General features: G+C 41.8%; 1 protein-coding gene across 2 annotated transcripts; it reads right to left on the reverse strand.

The window, feature by feature from the left end:
- Positions 1–25,145, reverse strand: ap4b1 (adaptor related protein complex 4 subunit beta 1). Of its 2 annotated transcripts, none has more exons than XM_041799978.1 (14): positions 24,812–25,145; positions 24,389–24,544; positions 22,268–22,492; positions 21,882–22,012; positions 21,612–21,759; positions 17,527–17,812; positions 16,676–16,774; positions 14,559–14,670; positions 12,181–12,264; positions 11,774–11,877; positions 6,269–6,554; positions 5,781–6,077; positions 2,464–2,601; positions 1–900 (listed from the first exon to the last, which is right to left on the reverse strand). In XM_041799978.1, exons 2-14 carry the CDS (start codon positions 24,499–24,501, stop codon positions 491–493), a joined length of 2,433 nt encoding a protein of 810 aa, XP_041655912.1. In that variant the 5' UTR covers positions 24,502–24,544; positions 24,812–25,145; the 3' UTR covers positions 1–490. The 2 variants fall into 2 exon arrangements, with proteins under 2 accessions (XP_041655912.1, XP_041655913.1); XM_041799979.1 differs by having other exon boundaries at positions 6,269–6,476; positions 24,812–25,143.

A 25,145-nucleotide genomic window follows, 5' to 3' on the forward strand; every position in this document is an offset into this window, starting at 1 on the left:
TTCTTTTCATGCGCATTTATTAGATTTAAATAAAAAGTTGGACATTTTGTCTTATCGGGTCTTCATGTCACTGACAGATTTCAAACATCACACTGATGTGAGGATGAGCAGACAGAGAGACTCGCCGCTGTGCTCCTTCAGTGTCACCATACATATCTGATGGTTGTTCGCTGAAACTTCGCTGACGTTCCCCGGCTCATGAGTGCAAATGATAGTTAAATGACGGCTCACAGGGCTGAGCTGTTGAAGCTGTAGAATAAACAAATGGCACATCTGAGCCGTGAACAGACCGTTGATTAGCGAGCACCAGGACGGGGCGCCATGTGTAGCGGTGATCCGTTCACCTAGGATCGGCCTCATACAGCTTCATACAGATGCAGGCTACATTTAGGAGCAGGAGAGACTACCTAAACAACTGTTTCAGTGGTTCCTTAAGGTCAGTGAGACTGTTTTGGGATGATCAGGTCACATGACCAGCGTCTGCCTGTCTTTATTCCCCGTCTGCACTGAGCGTGTGCAGCACAGAGGTGAGGATGGACAGAAACCCTCTCAGAGCTTCATCGTCTCTGGGCTGCTGCTGAAGAGTCACTTTAACGTCTTCATCACCCGTGGTTTCGCCCCCCCCTTCCTCCGCCTCCCTCCCATCTCCGTTCCCCCTGGCGTACAGCAGCTCCCCCAGTATGAGCGTGCTCCGTGGCGTCTTGTCAGCATGCGTCTGCAGCGTGTGCGTGTACAGGTAGACCCTCCAGGGGAGCGTGCTCGGCGGCGTGAAGGCTAATGTCTGGATGTTGAGAAGCTGCATGGCGGCCTGAAGGCTCTGAGGAGAACAGAGAGGAACCGCCGGGCATTGGACACGCTCCTCCACGCGCACAAAATCCTCCTCTGGCGGTTTCTCCACACCTACACGACCAAAAACACAAAAACTTTATCGTAAATGAACTTTGACTCCAGCCGCACTAAAGGCTGTGACAGCAGAAATCTAAACTGGTGTGATTCTAGAAAATCAGACCTTATCCATCGGTACTTGGGCTTTTGGATCCATTTATTACAGAGCAGTGTTACTCAACCTGTGGCTCTGGAGCCACATGTGGGTCTTTTATGTCTTAATTTGAAATATCATTCCCATTTTGGCCACTTATTTTTGACACTTTTATCCTGCTTTTTGCGATGTTTTTGCCCCTTCAAGTACCTTTTTTGCCACTTTTTGCTCATTTAAGCTGCCTTTTGCAATAAATGCCACCTATTTTTCTTTTGCCACTCTTTGATGCCTTTTGCCCATTTTTCCCACTTTTTGCTGATTTTTAAACACTTTTCATTCATTCTGCCTCAGTTTTGCCACTTTTGGACAATTTTTGACACCTATAACTCATTTTTTTAACCACTTATAATGATAATAATAATAATAAATTGTATTTATAATGCACTTTTAATTTCGAGAAATCTCAAAGTGCTACAGTAAAAAGGAACAGACACTTCTCACCCATTTTTGACACTAATCCTGCCTTTTGCATTTATTTGCCCATTTTTGCCTATTTTTGCCAATCTCCCCCATTTAAGCTGCAGTTCACTTCAACTTTATCCCCATTTTTCCAACTATATGCTGTTTTTTTCCCATTTTAGTCACTTTTCCCCTCTTTTCTGTCATGTTTTTGCCACTTTTGGACCGTTTTTGCTGCCTGTAACTCATTTTTTCTGCCCATTCTCACACATTTTTGACACTTCTTCTCCCCATTTTTGCCACTTCTCCCTCAGTTTTGCCCCTTTTTGCCTATTGTGCCCTTCTTGCCCATTTAAGCTATCTTTTGCAGTTAAATGCAGTTTTTTGTCCATTTTTGCACCATTTTTTCTGGTTTTTCAACATTTTTCCCAGCTTTTTTTGTATTTTTGCCACTTTATGACAATTTCTTGCTACTTTTAATCTGTTTTTGGTCACTTTCCACCCATTTTTGCCACATTCTGCCCTTTATTGCCACGTTTCTCCCAGTGTTTGCCACTTTTTTTTTTTTTTTTACCACTTTTTCCACTGTTAACTTATTTAAATTGCCACTTTTCCCCACTTAGATTGTGGCTCTTGCAAATGTGTTTTTCAACTATTTGGCTCTTTGGTTGAGCAGGGTTGAGTAACACTGTTACAGAGACAGGACCATGGAGTCAGGAGAGTAGGGAATGACATGGAAAAGAACCAGAGGCCGGACTGCCAGAATACTTTGGGCAGACCTACCTGCTAAGCTATCTGTGCCCTGTCGAACCACACTGATAGTAGTGGTGGAAAAATGCTGTTATTTCCTAGATTGGTGTTAAAGTACCTGGTATCAGAGAGTATGGACAGACTGGGCCACCTCACCCACTTTTACTGTTTCTGAGTCCTTTTGTCCCTGCAGACCCCCCTCCCTGTCCCCTCCCTGTCCCGTCCCGTCCCATCAGGAGCTTTAGAATCTAGAGAATCTTTATCTATTGAGTTACCTCGCTCAGCATTCAGAGCTCGTCGCCGCAGCCACAGACGCTCAAACTCCTCTGGGCTGAGAGCCGGGGAGGGGGACAGGCTGAGGGGGGGCGGGACGTCAGCGGAGGAGTCTGCACGCCGGATGACAGCAACTGATCCTGAGAGGACGAGAGGAAGAGGAGAGGGTGAGGATGAAGGAGAATGGTGGACAGTCGAGGGGGGGGGGGGGGGGAGTGGGGGCCACAGGAAGTTTGGATGAGTGCTGGAGGAGATTTGTGATTAAAATGGTTCTACGCTCCCAGGAATGGATCTTAACCCTGGGAAAAATGACTCTGAGTGTCTTTGACTAAAATAGGAAAACTTTAATCCCCAGAGACAATTTAAAAAAACAGGAAGTCTCTGAGGGAGATCTCTGTGGAGACGAGCGAGCTCCAGACAATCCTCCTCCTTTAATGGAGTCTTAATCCGTCAGAGATTCTCTTAAAGTCGACTTTTATTGCAAGAAAGTTACAAAACGCTTCAAAGTAAACAAGAAAGAGCCTCAAACAGAGGACTGAATAGAAAACCTTTGGTATCAGGCAGCAGACGTCAGCATACTGATGATTTATTTATATATATTTAAATACACTAAACTTTCAGTTCTTTAGATCAGGGGTTCTCAGTGTTGGGGTTGGGACCCCATTTAGGGTCTCGAGACACTGAGAGGTGGTCTCCAGATGCCTTAAAAAAAACTAAGAACATTTTTAAATTGCACTGTTGCCACTTTACACCAATGTTGCCCAATTTTAACCTGTTTTTATCACTTTTCCCACACATTTTAGCAACTTAAAACCTTTTTTGTCAGTTTTTAACCCTTTTGTCCACTTTTTTCTGCCTGTTTTTGCCACTTTTAAACCAAATCTTGCGTCTGTCTGTTGTTGGCTCTGTTTACACATTATTGCCACTATTAACCTGTTTATCCACTTTTTAAGACACATTTTACCATTTGAAAAGCCCATTTAACTAACCCTTTTTTCCAGTTTATATATTCAATTTTCATCACATTTCACCAAATTTCCACCTATCTTTGCCACTTTAATGCAATTTCAGCCACTTTTGAATCCATTTAACCACATAATATGCCCTTTTTGCCACTTTAACCCATTTTTGCCATTTTTTTTTTTTTTTTTTGGAACTTTTATCTAATTTTTGGCATTTCTAACCCATTTCTGCCACTTTTAAAATCTAAAATCACCACCTTTCCCACCATTTTTGCCAATATTAACCCATTTGAGCTATTTTTAACATAATTCTGTTTTTAACAAAATAATCGCTTTTAAGAGGGCTACTTGCTTCAAAAATGAATTAAAATTGGTTTTTTGATAAGAGTGGTTATTATTCAGTTAAAATAAATAAATAAATTATAAATATCACAGCTTAACTTTACAATGCTGGCCCCCACCACACCAGAAAGCGATGCAGCTATCATCTCTAACTACTCTGTAGTTTATCTCCATATCTACTGGAGTTTTTCCCGCTCCACAGCAGCACATTCCTCTCATACTGGTCATGAAGAGCCTGACTCTCTTTTAGCTTCTAGCTGTTTAACAAAGGAGGAAAAAACCCATAAAACCTGTTGAAGGAACCAGAAAGACCAGCAGCTCTGTGAGAAGACACCCAGAAGTGAAACTCATCTAAACCAGGGTGTAGTCCAGGTTCAGTGACATCCTGTCCTGTTAAACCAGTGTCTAAGCTGAGACAGAGGAGGGTTAAACACAGACAGATGAGGCTCTTTCACATCTATAATAAAGACTAGACTCCTGAATGCAGATCTTTAACATGCAGAGGGACAACTGCTGCAGGATGCCTGCTGGATTTTAGTGACGACTGTGGATAAAACAGAACATCTGATCAGCTGATTTGGACCTGAACGTGTCAGAAGAGTTTCAGCAACAACAGGATCCTGAGGCTGTAGATCAACAGGTACATAAACCTCACAGCAGGAGGCTGGGATAGAAAAAACATGCAGAAATGAGACCAATCAGCAGTCTGAAGGACAGACAGGTGACACCATTCTGATACCACTACACAGCAAAAACCTGGTCCAGGCCGGGACCACAGACGGGCAGCCCCTCCAGTGTGACCCTGACCAGTCATGGTGCTATCAGCTGATTGAGTTTGTAGGTTTTCCTCTCAGATACGGCCCTCTGTCCGCTCATGCTGTTTGAAGGTTTTGCACACAGACCTAACGTTGGACCATCACCAGTAATCATGGTGCCAACGGTTCGAGCTAGAGCGGGAAAACACAACAAAGACACGGCGTATGTGTCAGGTCGGGGTGTTAAACTGGACGGAAGATGCTAGAACATTCAGACATGCCAGCTGAGTCAGGGTCCTGGAAGCATCAGTGAAACCACACTAGAGGAGCGTTTGTCTTTCCTGACCATCAGTCAGCATCAGACAAGGCCATCCATTATGGGGGGGGCAAAGGGAGAGCCTTCTGGGGCCCCGCCAAACAGGGGCCCATGGAGGTCAGCCATACCCCGGTCTATTATAAAGTTAATCTGTGATAAATATATTTAATATTTTTAACCTGAATTCTCACCACTCTGATCAAAGCAAAAACATTTCATTATGGGTTTACCCTGCAGTAAAATAAAGCATTTCCAAACCTTTCTTAAAACAGAGTCTTTGTTTGTTGGTATGTTAACGATGTGGATGGGCACACTAAACTACAACATTAGAAAAGTAATGTTAGACTTTATAGCTAATTATCACCTGGTAGAAGATAAAGCAGAGGAAACTCGAACAACATTGAGTTAAAAAAGATTTAATAACGGCAAAAATGAGCAAATATGGGGTTATAAGTAGAAGAAATGGGTTAAAAGTGGGGAAAAAGGGCATTCAAAATGACAATAAGTGGGTAAAAGTACAAAAAAACAGGTGAGAATTTATAATACATAGTAAAGAATGTCAAACAGAGGTTTAAAAAGGAAAAGAGGCAAAAATGGTCTGGAAAAATGGTGAAAAGGGGTAAAAAAGTGGCAATTAATGGGTCAAAAGAGGTAGAAATAGGTTAAAAGTGGTTTAAAATATGGGTTAAATAAGGCAGAAGGTTGGGTTAAAGAAACCAAAAAAGAAAAAGCAAAGAACAGAAGACAAACAAAGACAGAATCAGTGAGTCTGGCTGTCCAACGTTAAAATGTGAGATGAGAGTTTTGCGACCATAACGACTCCATATCAAACTGTGACTAAACTAAAAGTCATTCAGCTCTAAGATTAACTGCAATTAACTGTAGAACAGCTGCCTAATTAACTCTGATTAACTGCACAGACAGATTTTTAACCCCTCGCTCACCTGACTGGACCTCCTCGACTGCGCTGCAGCTCAGCGGGTCCGACGGCGCCGTGCTCACGTGTTCAGGGCTCCCTCTGCTGGCGGGCTCCGTCTCCACGGCGACCTGCCTCAGAGGCTCCAGGGTGTTGAAGGTGGAAGCCCATTGGCCGACGGGCTCAGCGGGACGGCCAATCAGAACGCCCAGAGAGGGGTCTGACCTCAGGCCCTGCAGGACTTTTCGAGTCTCTTCAATCCCACAATGCAACAGGCGGTAGTAAAGAAGAGCCTGGTCACGCACGCACATGTCCGTCTCCTCCTCTGGAATAAAAGAAGAATACTGGTGTTTAATGTTGGTTAGCAGACAGCGTTAAGATCACTACCGCCCCCATCTGGTGGAGGCATGACATTACAACCAGGCACCGCTGAGAATGATGGAAGAATAAAGTTTTAGACTGCAATGAATATTACAGGAAGTCTTCGTTTAAAGATGTTAACATCACTTCCTGTACCAATGCAGTAATGCAGCAGTCGTCCCAGCATGTCCTGCGTCTCCGCTGGTCGGCACAGAAACAGCCTCATGGCGGTCGTCAGCAGCTCCATCTTCACGCCCAGAGACGCCTCGCTCCTCACGCCGTCGATGAACCCCTCCAGCGTGTAGGGGGCGCTAGAGATCCTCTCGCCGTAAACACCCAGAAGCCACAGCAACGCCTGCCTGCCCTGGGGGAGGAGCCGAGAGAGGTCAGAGCGGTCCGACAGGTCTGAGACTGATCCCTGATCAGATCTACGTGTAGAGACCTCAAACATAAATGAGACAGGAAGTATCAATCCCACTATTGATCACATGAACGATCGTCTGATGGTGATTGGTGGATCAGTTAGGATGTCTCTAGTCCCAGGTTTTAGGGAGCAGGGTTATAATCTCTTCACTCAGTGCAGAATTCTGGGTAAAATCAGAACAAAACTCCTACCCAGGTATACCTGAATGCTGTTAGAAGCACGTGGAGTCTAAGCTCATCCCAGGTGTTTTTAGAAAGGTGACATTAAAAAGATTGATTTTGTCTGCTGGGGTGGTTTATCCTGTTAGGGCTGGGTATCGCCTGAAGCGATCCGCTTTAACGCTCCCTATCCAGTCAGCCGCAGAGCTCAGCTGCTCGCGCTGCACCAGCAGAGTTCACGTTTGAGGAAGAGATATCAGCGCGTATCGATAACACGCCCAGATACCCACAACAAAATAACTGAGACCTTGAATCAGAGTCTAAAGGTATTTCAGGTTTCAGGCCTGAATGAAGGAAGTCTGAGGAGGAGGAAATATTCAAATATCACTCTCTGGTTTATAAGAATATCATATTTATTTATAAGAGGTCTTCAACAGAAACTAGAAGCCTAATTTTCACCTTTTTATTCACTATGGTGATAATAATAGTGGTAGTAATTGTTGTTGCTATTATTATCACTATGTTCTATTTCCTTTTTTGTGAGTTTATATCTAAATTATGGCTGAACGATTTGCAAAAATAATCTAATTGGGATTATTTTTCCCAATATTGTGATTGAATGTGGGATTATTTTTAGGTTCCCCATCTAATATGGTGTTAAACAAACACCAGCAAAAAATCATTCTTTATTAAAACAAGCACCATATTAGATAAATAAATAATTTAAAAAAGAAATTCTAAACACAATGGATGATCATTTCTTTGTTATTCTTGTTTTGAAAAAGAAAAATGAACAAATGAAGAAGAAAAGTAGGATTTTTCTAGAAAAAAAAATCCACAAAAGAAACTTAAATGTTTGCCTATCATGTAGATCAGTGTTACTCAACCATAGCCAACCAAAGAGCCAAGTAGTTGAACAATACATTTGCAAGAGCCACAATCTAAGAGGTGAAAAGTGGCGATTAAAATAAGTTAAAGCTGGCAAAAATGGTCAAAAAGTGGCAAAAATCTAAAAAAAGGTGGGAAAAATGGTGAAAAATCTGAAAAACAAACGAAAATGAACAAAAAAACGGCATTCAATTGCAAAACGCAGCTTAAATGGGCAAGAAGTGGCAAATATAAGCAAAAAGGGGCAAACACTGGGGGAAAAGTGGCAAAAATGGGTGAGAAATGGCAAAAAATGAGTTATAGGTGGCAAAAATGTGACAAAAGTGGCAAAAAGGTGACAAAAAATAGTCAAAAGTGACTACAATAGGCAAAAAATCAGCAAAAAGGTGGAAACATGGGAATTAAGTGGAATTTAACTGCAAAAGGCAGCTTAAATGGGTGAGAAGTGGCAAAAATAAACAAAAAGGGGCAAAAAAAATGCAAAAAGTGGGATAAAAGTATCAAAAAGAAGCGGCAAAAATAGGAATTATGTTTCAAATTAAGACATAAAAGAGCTCTGTGGTGAGTATAACAAACTAGATATACGTTAATAAATGACTGAGTGGTTTTAAATCTGAATCTGCCCTCAGAGTTTTATGGGATTAAAGGTTATTCTTATTAAACTTTTATAACCTGCTGGGCCGGCGGTGCAGATAAGATGCACTCAGCCTCGTACAGGTAACAGGTGAGTCTGTTCATTATGCTGCAGGCTGCAGCCACAGTTTGCATCTCCTTTGTTTGTCTCTGAGCTCGGTGAATATTCAACCAGGGTGAGCAACGGCATCTGAGAGGGGGTTTGTGTAGCTTAGGGCTGTCACAATATCAGACTTTCACTCCACGATTATCGTGGGCAAAAAAAATGTCAGGATAACGATATTATCATGATATCAATAAAAATGTAAATAATAATGGGACAATTAATCAAATTTGTCTTTAACTTTATTTATGTTGTGTTCCCTCTTTTGGCAGATGAATTACACTCAAAATACCCGTCTAAGGAGGTACTGCAGCTGTTGTGTCACTGCAGAGGGTCATATTTCTCAAAAAATGCAGAAATATTAATTGTAAGGTTTTTATTTACTCTGTAGCATGTGCTTTTAAGCTTTTCAAACTAAAAAAAACATCTGATATGGGTTTTTTCAGTTTGGCAACAAACTGAAATTTCCATGTTGTGATCAGCAGGGTCAGTCTGTTATCAAAATCCAAGATATTTCTTTTAACATTCATCAGTACTTTCACCAGAGGTAAAGATTCAGGGCTTTTGAGTAAACATTAGGGGCATAGACCCCACAAGCCCCCCCATGGCTCCCCCTCTGACTGATAAACTTATCCACCGCACGAGATTTACATTGTCATAATGCCAAAACAGTGTCAGAAATGTAGGGTTATTAACACATTAGGAAATTATTAATTACAGACATATTTCAAGAGCAGCTGCAGCAGTTTTTAACCAGAATGATCCTGTTAGCTCTACTAAAAGAACTGAGTTAGATGTCTGTGTTGGGATCAGGTCTGAATTTAAATTTTGCACTAAAACTGTTTAAGTTAGTAAACAGGGCACAGTCTCATTTCTTTAAATGTGCACAGAAGCTTTAACGCTCCTCATAGCTGCAGACAGTATCAGCGTCTCCACTGCTCTGATGCGCGTCATGATGCACAGGAAGAGACTGGCAGAGAGATACTGAGCCAACATGCTGTTATTTGAGGGGAAATTCTTTCTATCCATAAAAATTGGCCTCTTTTCATAAAGCGTTTAATTTACAGACAAGGACAGGGACAGAGAGAGCAAACAGAGTAAAAACGAACTCTCAGAGAGAGCTGATGGAGCGCTGCCACTTTGGCACTCATGAACAATGATCAGGAAAATAATTCTACCTACGGCTTAAAAAACAAAGGATGTAGTCTGTAAATATCACCCTGATGTTACTCTTATCAATATTGCCCAGTTAGTTAGTCCAGGCTGGCAGCTGCTGATGTTTTTGGAGCGTTATAGCTGATGAGGATGTGAGACTTTTTTTCTTGCTTCATTCAGTTGGTTTAGAACAGTGAAAAAACCTTATTTGTCAAGGGCAGTGCTTAAGTGAACACAATATTATAATTTCTTAGCCTGAACACAGTTTCTGTCATTCTGTGCGTTACATGGATGGTCAGACTTTAGGAAGAATTGGACACACATGTTGTGCGTGCAGGTGAGAGAGAGGGATGGCACACACGCACCAGCAGGTGTTAATGATCAGGAAATCAGGGGGAATAGGCAGGTAGGGTGTTAGCTGTCCGACGCAGAGCTCTATCTCTACATCCTGTCCGTTAAGAGATGTGTGAACGAGGAAAAAGAAAACTTGTGTTCTCTAAATGTCTTGCTGAGGTCCCAGTGTGCGTATGCTGCTGGTGCGCATGGAGAGAGAGAGGGAGAGAGAGAGAGAGAGAGAGAGAAAGAGAGAGAGAAAGAGAGAGAGAGAGAGAGAGTGGTGAAGTGAGGCTGGACGGTTTCAGCAGGAGGGTGCAGAGGTTAGAGGAGAGCAGGAGTTGATGATCTGTGACATTGATGGGCTTATTAAAAATGTTCAGGGCTCGTGACGGCGCTGGAGTGGCACTGGATCATTTACACGATATTATCACATTTTTAACACAATATTGAAATTTTATTTTTTAATACCACGGTTATCGTCAATACCGGTATACCGCGACAGCCCTTGTGCAGCTTTACTCCACACCTTTAGGGAAAAGCAGCGCTCTCTAACCTTTTAGTAGTAAAACATGCTTAAACACCAAGCTGACTCAGAAATTAAACAGTAATTATAAAAACAGAGAAACTGCAGATGTATAAAAATAGGATTTAAATATAAAACAGCTCTTGTAGGCAGTGATGGTGTGGTTGTAAGATGTGCTGAGGCAGTGAGGATGCTGACTAGACAAGATCACAGAATACAAGAATGAAGATAAGATCATTCATGCTGATTCATGCAAATGTGCGGCTGTTTTACCACGGAGAGCCACGGAGAGTTCTGGAGACCAGGCTGTCTAAACCGGGGGTTCTCAACCTTGGGGTCGGGACCCCTTCGGGGTCATGAGACAGTGAGAGGGGGTCAACAGATGCCTTAAAATCAGACCATTTTTTAGATAAAACTTGCAACTTTACCAATTTTACCACATTTTAACCCTTTTTCTTCACTTTTTTAATACAGATTTCGGCAATTTTAAAACATTTTTGCCACTTTAAACCCATTTTTGTCTATTTTAAACCATGTCCATCACTTTTTCTGCCTGTTTTTGCCACTTCTAAACCAATTTTTGCCACTATCTGCCTGTCATTGCCTTTATCAACCCCTTTTTGCCCATTTTAACCAGTTAACCCATTTTTGCCAGTTTTTATCAATTTTTCATCCCATTCCATCCAATTTCCTCCAATTCTTTTTCCACTTTTAACCCATTTATGTTCTTTAAAAATCCAATTTCACCACCTTTTCACTATTTTTGCCATTATTAACCAATTTTGGTAAATTTTAACCCATTGAAATGTTTTTAGTGAAAGTTTTTTCATCTAAAAAAGGCTAAATGAATAAAATAAAGACATTTGTTTTTTTGATCAGAGTGATATGGTTGTGATATGGTTTTCACAGCTTAACTTCACAAAGGACCATGGTTTTGCTGATCCCCATGGGCCCCCAGTTTGGCTGGGTCCCACAGGCCTCCCTCTTAATCCCCCCTTATGGACGGCCTTGTCTCCACATGACTATTCTAGAAAGTTCCTGGCTGTTCAGCCTCCTCCAGGTACAGTGGGGGTCCCCGGCCTCTGGCACCTCTATTTTGTGGGTTGCGGGCTGAAAAGCTTGAGAGCCCCTGGTCTAAACCATCCAATGAGAGTTTTATCATGATTTTTAACACATGCACATTTAAGTTTGACCAGTTCTGCTGAGAGAGAGCCGGGTCGCTGTCTTAACTGTTCAAACATGTTGGAAACTTTTCTGTTCTGAGACATTTCCTACATATTTGGCTGTGACATGTTCATAGAAACAGCCTGATGCTGGGTGTCCAGAGGCTCTATTTTTGTCCCCATGATATCAAACAGGCACTGATTAATCTGAGCTACAACGCCATCAGACATCGACTGTGTTTATTTCTCTTGGTTTGATATCTGTCTGTGTTCCTGACCTGGCCGTCCTGCAGCGTCTCCTCACAGCCCTCCAGAGCCGCACACACCGTGTCGCTGCACTGAGGACACACCCACACCAGGTCACGCATCGTCTGCACCACAGCTGGGGGACGGGACGGGGGAGGGGGGACAAAGAGAGGCTGTGGTTAAAGACTGTACAGTTCCAACAGAAACATGAATTTAGTCTGACACTGAAACGAGCCAACACATCAGAGACCACCACATTATAATCAGTTTAATCCACATGATCAGAAAACCCTGTGATGCTGGGTTTGATCAATAAAAGTAAAATGGCGGCTAACTCTGATCCCTGGTTTTGGGGCTCAGCGGACATCAGAAACGAGCGTCAGAAGATCCTGCTACTGCAGCCTTCGCTCTCTTTAGTCTAGAGACTCTGGGATGGTACCTGATGTGATGTGATCCTGTTTGAGTCCCAGCAGTCCGGTCAGGATCTCCAAACACTTGTCGCTGTAGCTCCGCCCAATCCGACCTGCACACAGGAAACAGAGGATGCACAGAGACACGTGACTCTCTACGGGAACTTTTCTGCTGTGTGAAAAGAGCGTGCACGAGTTCAGAGGTCATCAGAAAGTCGAGGAGCGACTCATGGCTAGAGCTGCCATGATTATTAATGAGTCAGGTCAGCATCTGGAGCGTTTCTGAGGTCCAGTCTACCTTCAGACAAATCTATTCTAGTGTACTGTAGGAACTACTATTAAACTATTAAACAGCAGGAGTTAGTGTGACGTGTTTTAAAGAGGCTGTTTTAGAGGGACATGGAGATCATCTATCTACAGATTTAGGTCTGACTTCAGGAGTGTTAACACTGAAAACCTCAGCTGTAGTCTGACTGACCTTCAGAGGAACTCAGGAAGGAACTTATCGGTTAAACAGTGTTCAGTTTCACTGACCTCTTTTTTAAAACATGCAGCCACAAACCAGAGCGTTTGCTGCTGCAGTGTCATCATTTCTACATCTATTATTGTGTAGATGCACAATAAAACCACAAGTAGAACGGCTGTGTTTAAATCTGTAAACCTCGGCAGAAAGACGAGAGAAACAGAAGAGCAGAAGCTATTAGAGCAGCGGTACTCCACCTTATTCTACCCAGGAGACACTGTCCTAAAAATACCTCCGTGAGAGCCACAATCCAAAACCAGGGATGTGATGATCGATCTGTCATAGTTGACATGAAACAGTGAACTGGTGGATTATTGTGTTGTTAATAGGATGAAATAGGCTACAGAAAAATGTCTGTATGGTGTCAGAAAAAGGATATTTCACTGATAATAAGCATGTTTTTATTTATGGAAGTTCCACCTGGACTAAAGTCTTTCTAAAATATCAGAATGTGCCGACTTAGAGCTATGAGAAACTTTTCAGAGGGCTGATGAATTGTGGGTGTCTGTTTGGGTATTTATATTTCATATCTGGGCTGTAGTTCTGTGACTGTTAACTTAAAGTAATGCTTTCTATTCTGATTACTCTCATTATTGATGCTTTTAGCTAAAGGGGGGGGGCTAATACTGGTCTTTGCCCTGGGCCTCCAAATGACTAAAACCAGCCCTGCCTCACACCTGCAGCTCCCCCTCACAGATCTTTCTGTCAGTTTGATGCTTTCATTTTTATGTTTCTGCCCCTTTGACAGGATTTATTATTATTTAAGATCAAATAAAACAGCCACGTTTGGACAAGTTTTACTCAATTTTACATTATTTAAAAATGTGATCCGTGTGTGTTTGGCTCATTGATGATGATGCGCATCACAAAAATCATCATCAAATACGAGTATGGGAGAGCATCGGCAGGAAGAGACTGAAGAAATGTGTTAAAATTAGGGAATTAGGAGCTTCAGTTTGAACACAAGACAACACATCTCTATGAGTGACCTTACTGAAGAGATGCGCCGCCAGTGGACGTGCTTTTTACACACGTTCCTCCAGCCAGCGTGCATCCAATGGTAATAATGCAAAAGTTTTCATTTGAAGTTGGCAGTTAAAGTCTGTCTTCTTTGTGTGGACTTAGATTTATTGATATGACTTATAGCAGTGAGTCTTTATTGTTGACAGTTTTCACCTTCATAAAGGATTTCAGGGGGATTTTTTAAAGTAAGCCTTAAAAGAGCCGCAACTGGTCACTAAAGAGCCACATGCAGCTAGAGAGCCGTGGGTTGAGTATCACGGTATTAGAACATTCATGTTAGGTCATGTGACTTAAAGGTTTGGGTACGATATAACAGCAGATATTCTAATGATCATTCTTACAAAGTTTCTTATGTTTTTCTGCCCTTCTCTTTATCTTCTCTTTAAATATATTTCAGTTTTAGCATCTCCTTGCTTTATTTAAGTCTCTGAGTGCCATAAATGTTCAGGTTTTTCTTTGTAAAGCACTCTGAGGTCTGCAGGTGAGACTGGTCTCTGTAAAAACCTGCCCTAGCTTCCATAAGGAACTCAAGATTTAAAACACAACATCCACTCTGAATCCATCAAACACTACAACGTTAACATCCATAACCCTCTGGTGCTATGATATCTCTGAAAACACCTAATGATGATGACCTGATGAAGCTGCACTGTCCCTCCTCTTTACCTAAGTAGCACTTTATTCCACCACGTTTCCAGGATTAGTTAGTTTTAGTTCCAGATCAACGTGGTGGATAAGACAAAGCTGGCTGCTGCTAAACAGGTGAAACTGAAAAGATCAGCGGCGTTTAGAGAGAACAAAGGGACCAGGTTACCTCCACAGAAACACCAGGTCTGAGATCTGAATGACAGGTGTGTTTACCTATGGCAGAGATTGCAGCCTGGGCAGTGTCAGCGTTGACATCTGTGCAGTATCCTTTCAGCTCGTCCAGTAGCATGACCACATTCTCATCATTCACCAGCTCCACCAGCACCTGCAGACACAACGAACGCTTCAACTCTGTCACTGAGAACATCTCTGAGGGTCAAAGGTGAAATGTTTAGCTCTGTACAGGATGCTGAAATACTTGAATGATGTTCTAACCTGTAAACTCTTAAACCAGCAGTGACTGAGCAGACATCAGCAGTAAAGCTCTAGGGTGGACGAACCTAGCAGATATCCTGTTTGACATTCTGATGGCGTGGGGAGGACAGAACCTTTCAAAATAAAACTGGAGGGGCACCGATGGCCTTGGGCTGGGCAATTAATCAAAATTAGACTAAATCACAATATGGTCTGCTGCAATTTTCAAATCACAGAAGATGCAATATTTATTTAACCTGAAATTTGTGTCAGAATATCAGTTTAAAACTTCTTTAGCAGCAGAGATGTATCATGCAATCATCCATTTTTAAGAATATACTACAAAAATCCTACTTTTTTGTAGTTTTTTTAATTAAATATGAGAGTGACATAACAATTATAACTCCCTTCAATACATCAACTCCTATCCAATATGTAAAACAAGTCAAAATCATCACAATTAGATATTTTTCAGAATGGTTCAGCTCTAGTTTTAGCTAATATTGTGCTGGTTATAATACAGAATGATTCATTGCTTGTATTTGTTAGTTAAAAAATACAATATAAGGACATGAACGGAAATTATCGCAAATCAAATCACAATGGCAATACTTGGGAAAAAACCCCAATTAGATTATTTTACCAAATTTCACGTGCAGCCTGAGTTGCGCCCCATGTATGCAGGCGGTCCAAGTCCAGCCTATGGCTCCTCTCCTAAACTCTCTCATCCCTGTTTATGATTCTATCCACTCCACCGTCTAAAAAGGCATAAAAATCCCCAAAATACATCTAAAAAAATAAAACTAAAGGGGGACTGAATAAACATTCTGCCCACCACAGTCATTACGGGCCAATCAGAGCAGTAAAACATACGTACCGCCGTACTGGAAACAAAGTTTTAAGTTTGTGGTAGATTTGTAGGAATCTGTCAGACAAAGACCAATGAAAACTAGTAGACTTATTGTCTCAGGACCTCTGCAGCACTTCACACCAAGGTGTGAAAAGGACTGATCTCCTCTCTGACAGGAAGAGACTTGAGGAGAAACTGCAGAGGTGCCAAGACCAGAAAAGCTGTCCTGACCCCCTTCTTCTTGCCTTTCCATCGCCATCGCTGCCTTCTATTATGTTGATTTGTCACCCAGCTTCAGCTCAAGTTTTAGCAGAGTCAGCAACTACCTGGTTGCTTCTCTTTCCTCATTCCTTTCTTTGACGTTAAGGAACGTATCAGGATAGGAGAGCTACAGCCAGAGCCTTGCTCTAATCAGAAACATGATCCCTTAGACCAAAGACTTTCCACTCGCTGGAAGAAACTGTAGAAGAACATTAATGGACAAACCTCTGCTCACACCTGGACCTAGCTGGAAACCAGGCTCTGACCACACACCGTGATCTGAAGTAAGAGGTTTCGTTTGGGCAGAAATAGCTGTAGGGAGAGTTTCATGTGCATTTGTTGTCCTGTTGTCTCTACTTATGTGATTTACTTTGCTGTGTCCATTTATATCCAATACAGTGCCTTCCCCTGTACAAACATTGGTGTATTTTCTATAAGCAAAGCCCAGCCACTGGGTTTCTGTGTGGGGAAGTTACCATTCTGAGTTAGTCCGCCATCTTTACAGTCACATGTGAAGGGACATGTGATTCGGCCATATTGCCTCCTTTCCTCCCCTCTCTCTCTCTAACACCAGACAATCTTCAGAGTGGTTCTTTGCTCTTCCTTTAATAAAGAAATGTCCAGTTCTGATCTTCACCAGCTGCTATTGTTTACAGACTTGCAGTCACTTCAACTAAACCATGCCTGTAGCTCCGCCTCTTTCTCCTCCGACGCCATCATCTCTAGACTGGACTAGCCAGCCACTGTTTGACCACAGAGACATAGAACTGAGAGAACGTGACATTACAAGGAAGAAATGAAACACCTGCATCTTCCTCTGCTTGATGTAAGCCGGCTCAGCGTAGCCGCAGAAGAAACGCTTGTAGTGCGCCCCCATCAGGCCAGGGAGGGAACGCAACAGCAACTGGAGGAGGAAAAAAAGACTCAGATCAACAGAGACACCAGAAGTCCTGCCTCTCCCATGCCTCTATGTGGTAGTGAGGATAAAAACATGGCGAGAATTCCTCTTTTTAACCGCTCCCTGTGTGTCATCAAAGAATTGAAATTTAAATAAAGTATGAAATGTGCAGCAGAAAAAGGATTTGCTCCTTTCTGATTTCTTATTTTCTGCATATTTGTCTTTTGCATATCTGGCCTTTTTTCCCTTCATAAAGGAAACCATCATTAAAAAACTGACATTCATATTTACTCAGATTATCGTTGGCTTATACTAAAATTAGTTTGATAATCTGAAACATTTCAGTGTGACAAATATGCAAAAAACAAAGAAATCATGAAGCGTATTTAAGTTCAGATGAGACGGTGATCTGCTGTGCATGTTCACATTTAAAACAGGAGAGCTAGAAGCATGTAAAGTTTTTAAAATGTTCATGTTAGACTCTAATAATAAAGTTTCTCTGCTCTGCATCAACAAACCATTATATAAGGTCCATCATGAGGATCAGGTGGTGTGTAAACGGATGCCATAATGTGGATATTGATTCTGCATTGGTTAAGTGGAAGTGTTAATAATAGATGCAAATGTCTGACTTTAATGCTCAGAGCTGAGTGTCCGGATACAGCTGTGAACTATCATGGCGCTCTGCGGTAAAACTCAGCTGAATATCTGAGCAAAGCGGTTCATTTTCACCTGAATTTAGAGTCTGACTCCCTCACCTGTATGTGGCAGAGTGCCGTGAATCTCATCTCTCTGGACGCGCTGCCGCAGGCGGCGAGCAGGGGTCCTCGTACCCGCTCCAGAGCTGCCTGAGTGACGGCGGGGAGGGCGGGGCAGAGGTGGAGGAAGAGGCTGAGGGTGGCGGCCATGACGGGGGGGTGGGGGCTGACTAAGGAGGCGTCCAGCAGAGAGAGGATGTCGAAGAGCTCGTCGTCTGACTGAGGTTTGTAGCGCTGGAGGATTCGGAGGACGTCGCACTGACCCCAGACGTCGCACTCCTTTAACCTGGAGACGCCAGAAAGACAGGAAGACGACAAAACATCTTAAAATGAATGATTAATAAAGCAGCAGTGTTTGGTTCATCCATAGAGGCTGCTGAGGCCGTTTGTGGCTTTTTTAGTCTTTTGTTCTTTTCTTTTTAAATTATTTTGTCAGTGCTAATAATAAAAACTCTGTATGGTACATTTTATTTCAATAGAATTTTAACATTAGGACCTGCGACGGGTCAATAATAATCCCTGCTGACTTCTTCTACCCACTCAGACTGTTGGGGACCAAAAATGTCCCATTAAAACCACATTTTTGATCCTTCAACCATCACAGTAAAAAAACATTCATTTGTGATATCAGGCTTTTATTTTGGAGTCATTGCTTCAGATTTTCCTGTTTGTCACCAAATGTCAGAAATTTTACTGCATCTGGCGCGAGGGGAAATAACATCATTTTTTTCATAGTTTCTTATAGCAGGACTATGGTAAAAAAAAATCTCTAATAAAAGAAAAAAATCAAATTTTTCCCCCTTTGATTATGACAGTCCCTCTTGTTGGCATGGGCGGGCGGCCAAATACTTTTGTCTATATAGTGAATATAGACTAGGGATGCACCAGTTGTGAAATTTGGTGGCTGAAACTGGAAGCAAAACCTTAAACTCGGTCCTTAAAAGAACTCCAACTGGCTTGTATGAAACTGTTTGCGGTTCTTTAAGCCAGTGGTTCTCAACGTTGGGGTCGGGACCCCCACAGGGGTCGTGAGACACTGAGAGGGGGTCGCAAGATGCCCTAAATGAACTAAGAATATTTTTAAAATAAACTGTTGCCACTTTACACCAATTTTGCTCAATTCTAACCATTTTTTAGAACTTTTTACCTACCAGTTTTGCCAATTTTAACACATTTTTGCTACTTAAAACCTTTTTTTCCCATTTCAAACCCTTTCCAACACCTTTTTCTGCCTGTTTAACCACTTTAAGCCTATTGTTGTCTCTGTTGACCCATTATTGCCTCTATTAACCACTTTTTACCACATTTTACGCCCATTTCAACCACATTTCACTATTTGATATGCTCATTTTTGCCAGTTTAACGTGATTCTGCCAATTTCTGCCCATTTTTCTGTCTTAGTGAAACCTTTCGTTAGTTTATATCAATTTTCATCCAATTTCACCAAATTTTGCAGCCATTTTTGCCAATTTAAAGTCATTTCAGACACTTTTTAATTCTCCTTACCACTGTCTATGGCCGTTTTGCCACTTTAACCTATTTTTGCCACTTTTTGCTTATTTTTTGCCAATTTTATCAAATTTTTGCCACTTGTAACCCATATCTGCTACTTTTAAAATCCAATTTCACTGCCTTTTCCACCATTTTTGCCATTATTAACCTATTCTAGCCATTTTTAACCCATTTTATTTCTGTTTTTAACAAAAGGGATTTAAACCCATTTCTAAGAAGGCTATCTACCACACAAATGAATAAAAATAAACTTGCTAGTGGTTATTTCTCAGGTTAAAGCTCTCCCCTTTATCCCCCCTAATGGACAGCCTTGTCTCCACATGACTATTCTAGATTGTTCATGTCTGTGTTCAACCACCTTCAGGTACAGTGGGGGTCCCTGGTAGCTTGCACCTTCATTTTTGGGGTCCCAGGCTGAAAAGGTTGAGAACCCCTGCTTTAAGCCATCAGGGTGCAAAAGCCTGATATTTTTACAATCTGCAAAAAGGCTGCAAACGTTTATGACGATCTCCAGAGACGGCGTCCTCGATGGCCTGCTGAGAGTCAAGCAGGTGAGAGGATGTCAGACAGACCGCTTCCTGATAACACAGCTTAAGGGTTTAATTTATTCAGGACAGTCCAAACAGTATTTACTTTAGTATTTTTAAAGCACAGTTACCAAAAGTGGACTTATTGATCATTAAATGTGAGTTTTTCAGTGGTTATCAGTAAAATCAGCATCTGTTTCATCCCTGCCTCTCAGGAAAGGATGGGATGTTTGACAGAAGGGTGTTTAATGAAAAGCAGGAACATTTGGAGCTCGCTGTCTCCGTCTGTAAATCTTTCCTGTAATGCTGGCTAACGGAGAAATCCATCAGAAGGAACCGGGAAGCGAACGGTGGAGCTGATTTGATTAAACGTCTGCAGATAAAAGGACCGTGGTCAAAGAGAGACGGACGGACTAAGTGCTGCAGATTTAAGCTCCTGTTAGACGCAGAACGAATACAAAACAACAGACAAATGACTCCTACTGTTCAGCCTTTCCTCAGAACCTCGGCAGGATTTACAGCTATAAGGAACGCCATTTTAGTTTTAAAGAGGCAGAGTTTCCTCAGATTACTCCTCTTCATCTAACGAAGGAAAGTTAAAAACTACTGATAAAATGAAAAAAGAGATAATTTAGAGAATATTTTACAAATGCATTTTGAAATTATTGAGCTATTGTTGCAGAAGTATTCACAAGTGAGCTGATGAGGCTAGCAGGGCTTCTTTAACAGCTTTTCTCCCTCATTTCATCCCTCAGAAGCAGGTTTTAAAAGACTTGCTGGTATACTCATTAGACAGTTAATGCTGTGGAGTGATGGTTGTCCTTCCCAACCACCATCTATGGCACTGATCATCAGCTTCCTGTCTGGCCCCCAGAGGATCATTAAATTCAGAAAAGCAGGAAAAGAAAATGTGGTTGTTTTAAGAGTTTCTTTTGGCTTTAAATGTGTGCAGCTGTTAAATCCACCCCAAAGGCAATCAATATTCAAACTGTTCTAGAATGACTCGACATTTGATCTGTTTTACAGAAATTCACTTGTCAGCCATTAATAGTAAATATTAAAAAAAGTTTTAAAATTGGCAAAACTGGCAGGTTTAAGTGGTGATAAGGGGTTAAAAAGTGGCAAAGATGAGCGATAGGCATCCAAATGGGTTGTGGAGTGGCACAAAGAGACAAAAAATTGCAGAAAAGTGGGGAAAAGAGGTTAAAATGTGGCAAACCATTTGTGTAAAAGGAAAAAAGGGGCAAAAAGTGTATGAAAAATTGGTTAAAAGTGGCAAAAATGGTGAAAAAAGTGATGAAAAGTGGCAAAATATGGATTAAGGAGTGGCACTTAAGGGATAACACAGGCAAGAAAAGTGGTTTAAAGGAATTAAAGAATGGCAAAAAATGGATTAAAGTGGCAAAAGAGGGTAAAAAGTATCAAAAATGGTTTAAAAGTGTCAAAATGGTGCAAAAATAGCCAATGGCAAAGCAGTGAAAAGGCAGGAACGTGGGTTAAAGAGTGATAAAATAGTTCAAAGTGGCAAAAATGTTGCAGAAATGGCAGAATGAAGCACTGAAGTAGTGAAAAGTGTGAAAGATGAGTTTATACTGGTGCTAAATCATAACTATTGAGGACCCATTGTCTAGGATTTTCAGGAGCCCGGTCAATTCTGTGGGTCTACGGCAGGATAGACCGGGACAGATCTCACTGGTAACGCCTAAAAATGTCCTGTGATTTGAAAGAAAATACTAATAAAATAATATATTAATCAGAACAAAATATTGATTTATTTTGTCTTCATTTGGAAGTCCAGCCCCCAGAGACTCTGTCAAGACCAAATCTGGCCCTTGTGCAGATGTTCTTGATGACCCCTGACCTATGGGGTGTTGTCCTGATTAAGGTGAGATAGTTGGAGATGTGTCTGATTAGATCTATATCTACATTTTACACAGTTCTGCAACAATAAAGCTCCATAAACAACACCCTTAACTCTGTGTGAAAATGCCTTTGTTCTGGCACTCAGTGACCTGTTCTCAGGGTTTCAGGTTTTTGTAGCTCTACCTGTTGAGGAGGTGGTGTGTGATTGGTTTGTTGATGGCGACTCCTCCCTCCTCCTTCAGGATCTCCTCCAGGGCTCGCAGACAGTTCACCATCACCACGGGGTCCGGGTCCCTCAGCAGGCTGTACAGCTCGTTCACCACGGAGGCATCTGGAACCAAAGGGGTTTGAACCATTAGGCAAAGGTGGACCGATACCTGGGGCCTCGTGTCAGATGATGTCTGATGATGGTCATGGGTTTGAATGTTGATCTCAGACAGCTTTCATCCGTACCGATCTCAGCGTTCGGTTGGAGGTTGTGAAGTTTGGCCCAGCCGAGGACGGCGACTCGTCTCACACACGCCGCTCTGTCTTTGAGTCCTGCTGTCAGAGGCTGCTCCACGTACTCCACCAGGCTGGGTAACCTAACACAGACGGATAAAAACATCTTTATTCTAGCGCTCACAGGCTGATCAGACTGAGGATTATAGAGACAGAACAGCAGAAGACCACGGCCCTGATGTAATCTACAGCAGTGTTATCAGAATTCCCTGTTATCCTGGTATCCTATCGTATCTCATTTCATCATGTGGTCTCGTATCCTGATAGGGTATGGTTTGGTTTGGTGTGGTACTGTCAGCTCTCCGTGATTTGGCCCCTGAAGATAACGGGGTGTTCACCTCAGGTTGGTCATGTTCCTCAGGGCCAGGCTGCGGACCATGGGGTTGGGGTCCTGACAGTCTTTCCTCAGCGTGTTGATGACCAGCAGAGACAGCTCAGGGTTCAGAGCGGCGTAGGAACACAGGAACACGTAGACCAGTTTCTTCTGGACGATGTCAACTGTGGCACACGCTTTGACCATCTCACTGAAGAGACCGGACACATCAACGCCCTGGGACATCGACCTGAGAGAGACGGGAGAAGCACAATAAGAAGCCATTATTCACGGCTCTCACCACAGCGAGAGTCAGGGCTGGACGATTAATCGCAAATTAGATTAAATCACAATATGGCATGCTGCAAATTTCAAACTGCAGACAGTGCAATATTTCTTTAACCTGAAACATGTCAAAATTCCAGTTTGATATGAACTTTTCTTCTTTTTTTTTATGCTTTATACCAGTGTTACTCAACCAAAGAGACAAACTGTTGAAAAACATCTTTGCAAGAGCCACAATCTAAGAGGTAAAAAGTGGCAAAAACAGCTTGAAGTAGCAATAAAAATGAGTTAAAGGTGGCAAAAATGGTCAGAAAGTAGCAAAAATGGGTGAGAAGTGACAAAAAATAAGTTACAGTTGGCATAAAAATGGTCCAAAAGTGGCAAAACTGTGAAAAAAATGAGTGAAAAGTGACTAAAATGGGCAAAAAGCAGTCAAGATTGGCTAAAATGGGCAAAAACTAGTAAAAAGTGGTATTTAATGACAATAGGTAGCTTAAATGTTTAAAAATGTGGAGAGAAAAGGGTGATAAAGGACAAAAATGGGATAAAAGTGGCAAAAAACAGTCAAAATGGGGAAAAGAAGTGGCAAAAAAGTGGTTTTCAATGGCAAAACGTAGCTTAAATGAGGGAAAAGTGGAAAAAATTTGAAAAAGGTAAAAAAGTTTCCTTTTTTTAAGGTTTTCTGGGGAATAATATTTAAAATGAAGACATAAAAGAGCCACATGTGGCTCCAGAGCCACGCGTTGAGCATCACTGATTTATACATTATTCAAACATTCAAGTATCTTTTTTATTTTATTTTTTTACAAATATCTTACTTTCTTGCTCATGCATTTATTTTTCTCCATCTAAATGAGAATAAGATGAGAAATGATCGTCCCCTTCAGTAAAGTCACTGATATCAAATTTGCTCTATGAGCCAAAATCACAGAAAGATATTTTTATTCTGAATGTATCCCTGGTTTAACTGATCTAATATTGTTCTGTTATATTATAGAAGGATTTCTAGCTGATGTTTGTCAAACCACAGAAAAACTGAGGAACCTAAATAATCACATTTTAAATCACAATATTGCAGGAAAAAACTGCCGTTAGATTATTTTTGCAAATCGTTCAGCCATTATCCACAAATGGAGAAAACTGTGAACGGTGCTGAACCTTCACAGGAGTGGCCAACCTACAAAAATGACTCCAAGAGGGAGGTTCAGGTCAGAGGTCATGATTCAACCATCAGAGGGAGACTGGGCAACAATGGCATCATGGGAAGAACCACTGCTGACCAAAAAGAACACAAAGGCTCGTCTCACATTTGACTAAAACATCCTGATGATCCCAAAGACTTCTGGGAAAATCTTTTGCTTCAGGACCTGGAAGAATTACAGATGAATGCAAACATGACTTCTGCTCTTTATCAGAAAATCCTGGTTTCAGTAAAGCAGTTCTGCTAAGACGAGTGGGACAACATTCCTCCACGGTGACGTGAAAGACTCACTGACAGTTATCACAAACGCTGATTCAGCTGTCGCTGCCAAAGATGAACAACCAGGTATCAGGGGGATTATTTCATCACACAGGGCCGGGTAGGTTTGGAGCCCTTAATAAAGGAAATCCTCATTTAAAGCTGACTTTAATATTTACTCACGTTACCTTTGTTTCATATTAAAATTCATTTGATGATCTGAAACATTTAAGAGTCACAAATATGGAAAATAATAATTCAGGAAGGAGGATAGTCCTTTTCACAGGTCTGTCATAGACCTCAGACATCTACCCCCCTTTCTGCCCCCCATAGAGGACTCAGAGGTCGGTACCCAGGACTACAGTCCCAGCCAGGACGTGGATTTAGCCCTGTTGGTCTCACCTGATCACCTTGAGGATGGCGTTTCTGTACCGGAGCGGGTCAGACTGGATGTTGGGGTTGGACAGAGCTCTCCGCAGCTCCCTCACCGCGTCTTCACCGCCTAGGTACGGCATAATGACCGGGGAGATTCCGCACACGGACCGCCAGACCGCCGCACTGTGACACAGCAGAAAACAACCGCTAAGATCCTCATTTTAAAGCACAGCCAGTCTTTGTACTTATTTTTATAATCGTTAGACTGTAAAAGAACTGAACTCTAATCTGGTTTAGTGAGAAGAAAGGAATTAAAGCGTTTACCGTATGTTTTAGATTCAGAGAGCATTTTAGCCACCGATTTAAACACAGTTATAGAGTTTATAAATCTGGTTCATGAGGTTTATTATCATTTTTTAACTAATAGATATAATCTATTAGGATCTTTACCGTTTTAAATCCAAACGGTGGATTTCAGTTTTCTCCTCTTGTAGCTGAACTGTTTACATCGCGCTTACTTCCGCATTTCTTCTTCTACGGTTTGTTTTTGTCCTCAGTCTTCTGCCGCCCTCTGCTGGTCAACATCAGTTTCATCGGTTTCATCCAGTGGATCAGGGCTGTCAAAACTCACATGAGTCCGGGGCCAGATTTGCTCTGATGAGAAGTCCTGAGGGCCGGACTATTTAGGCCAGGATTGTGAAAGTCAGTCAACATTTAAACATAAACTGTTAACCTCATTTTCACCATTAGTAAAATATGAAAAAATATAACACTGAAAATAGAT

The sequence above is a fragment of the Cheilinus undulatus genome, linkage group 11, assembly GCF_018320785.1.
Source record: "Cheilinus undulatus linkage group 11, ASM1832078v1, whole genome shotgun sequence".
Classification (NCBI taxonomy): Eukaryota; Metazoa; Chordata; class Actinopteri; order Labriformes; family Labridae; genus Cheilinus; species Cheilinus undulatus.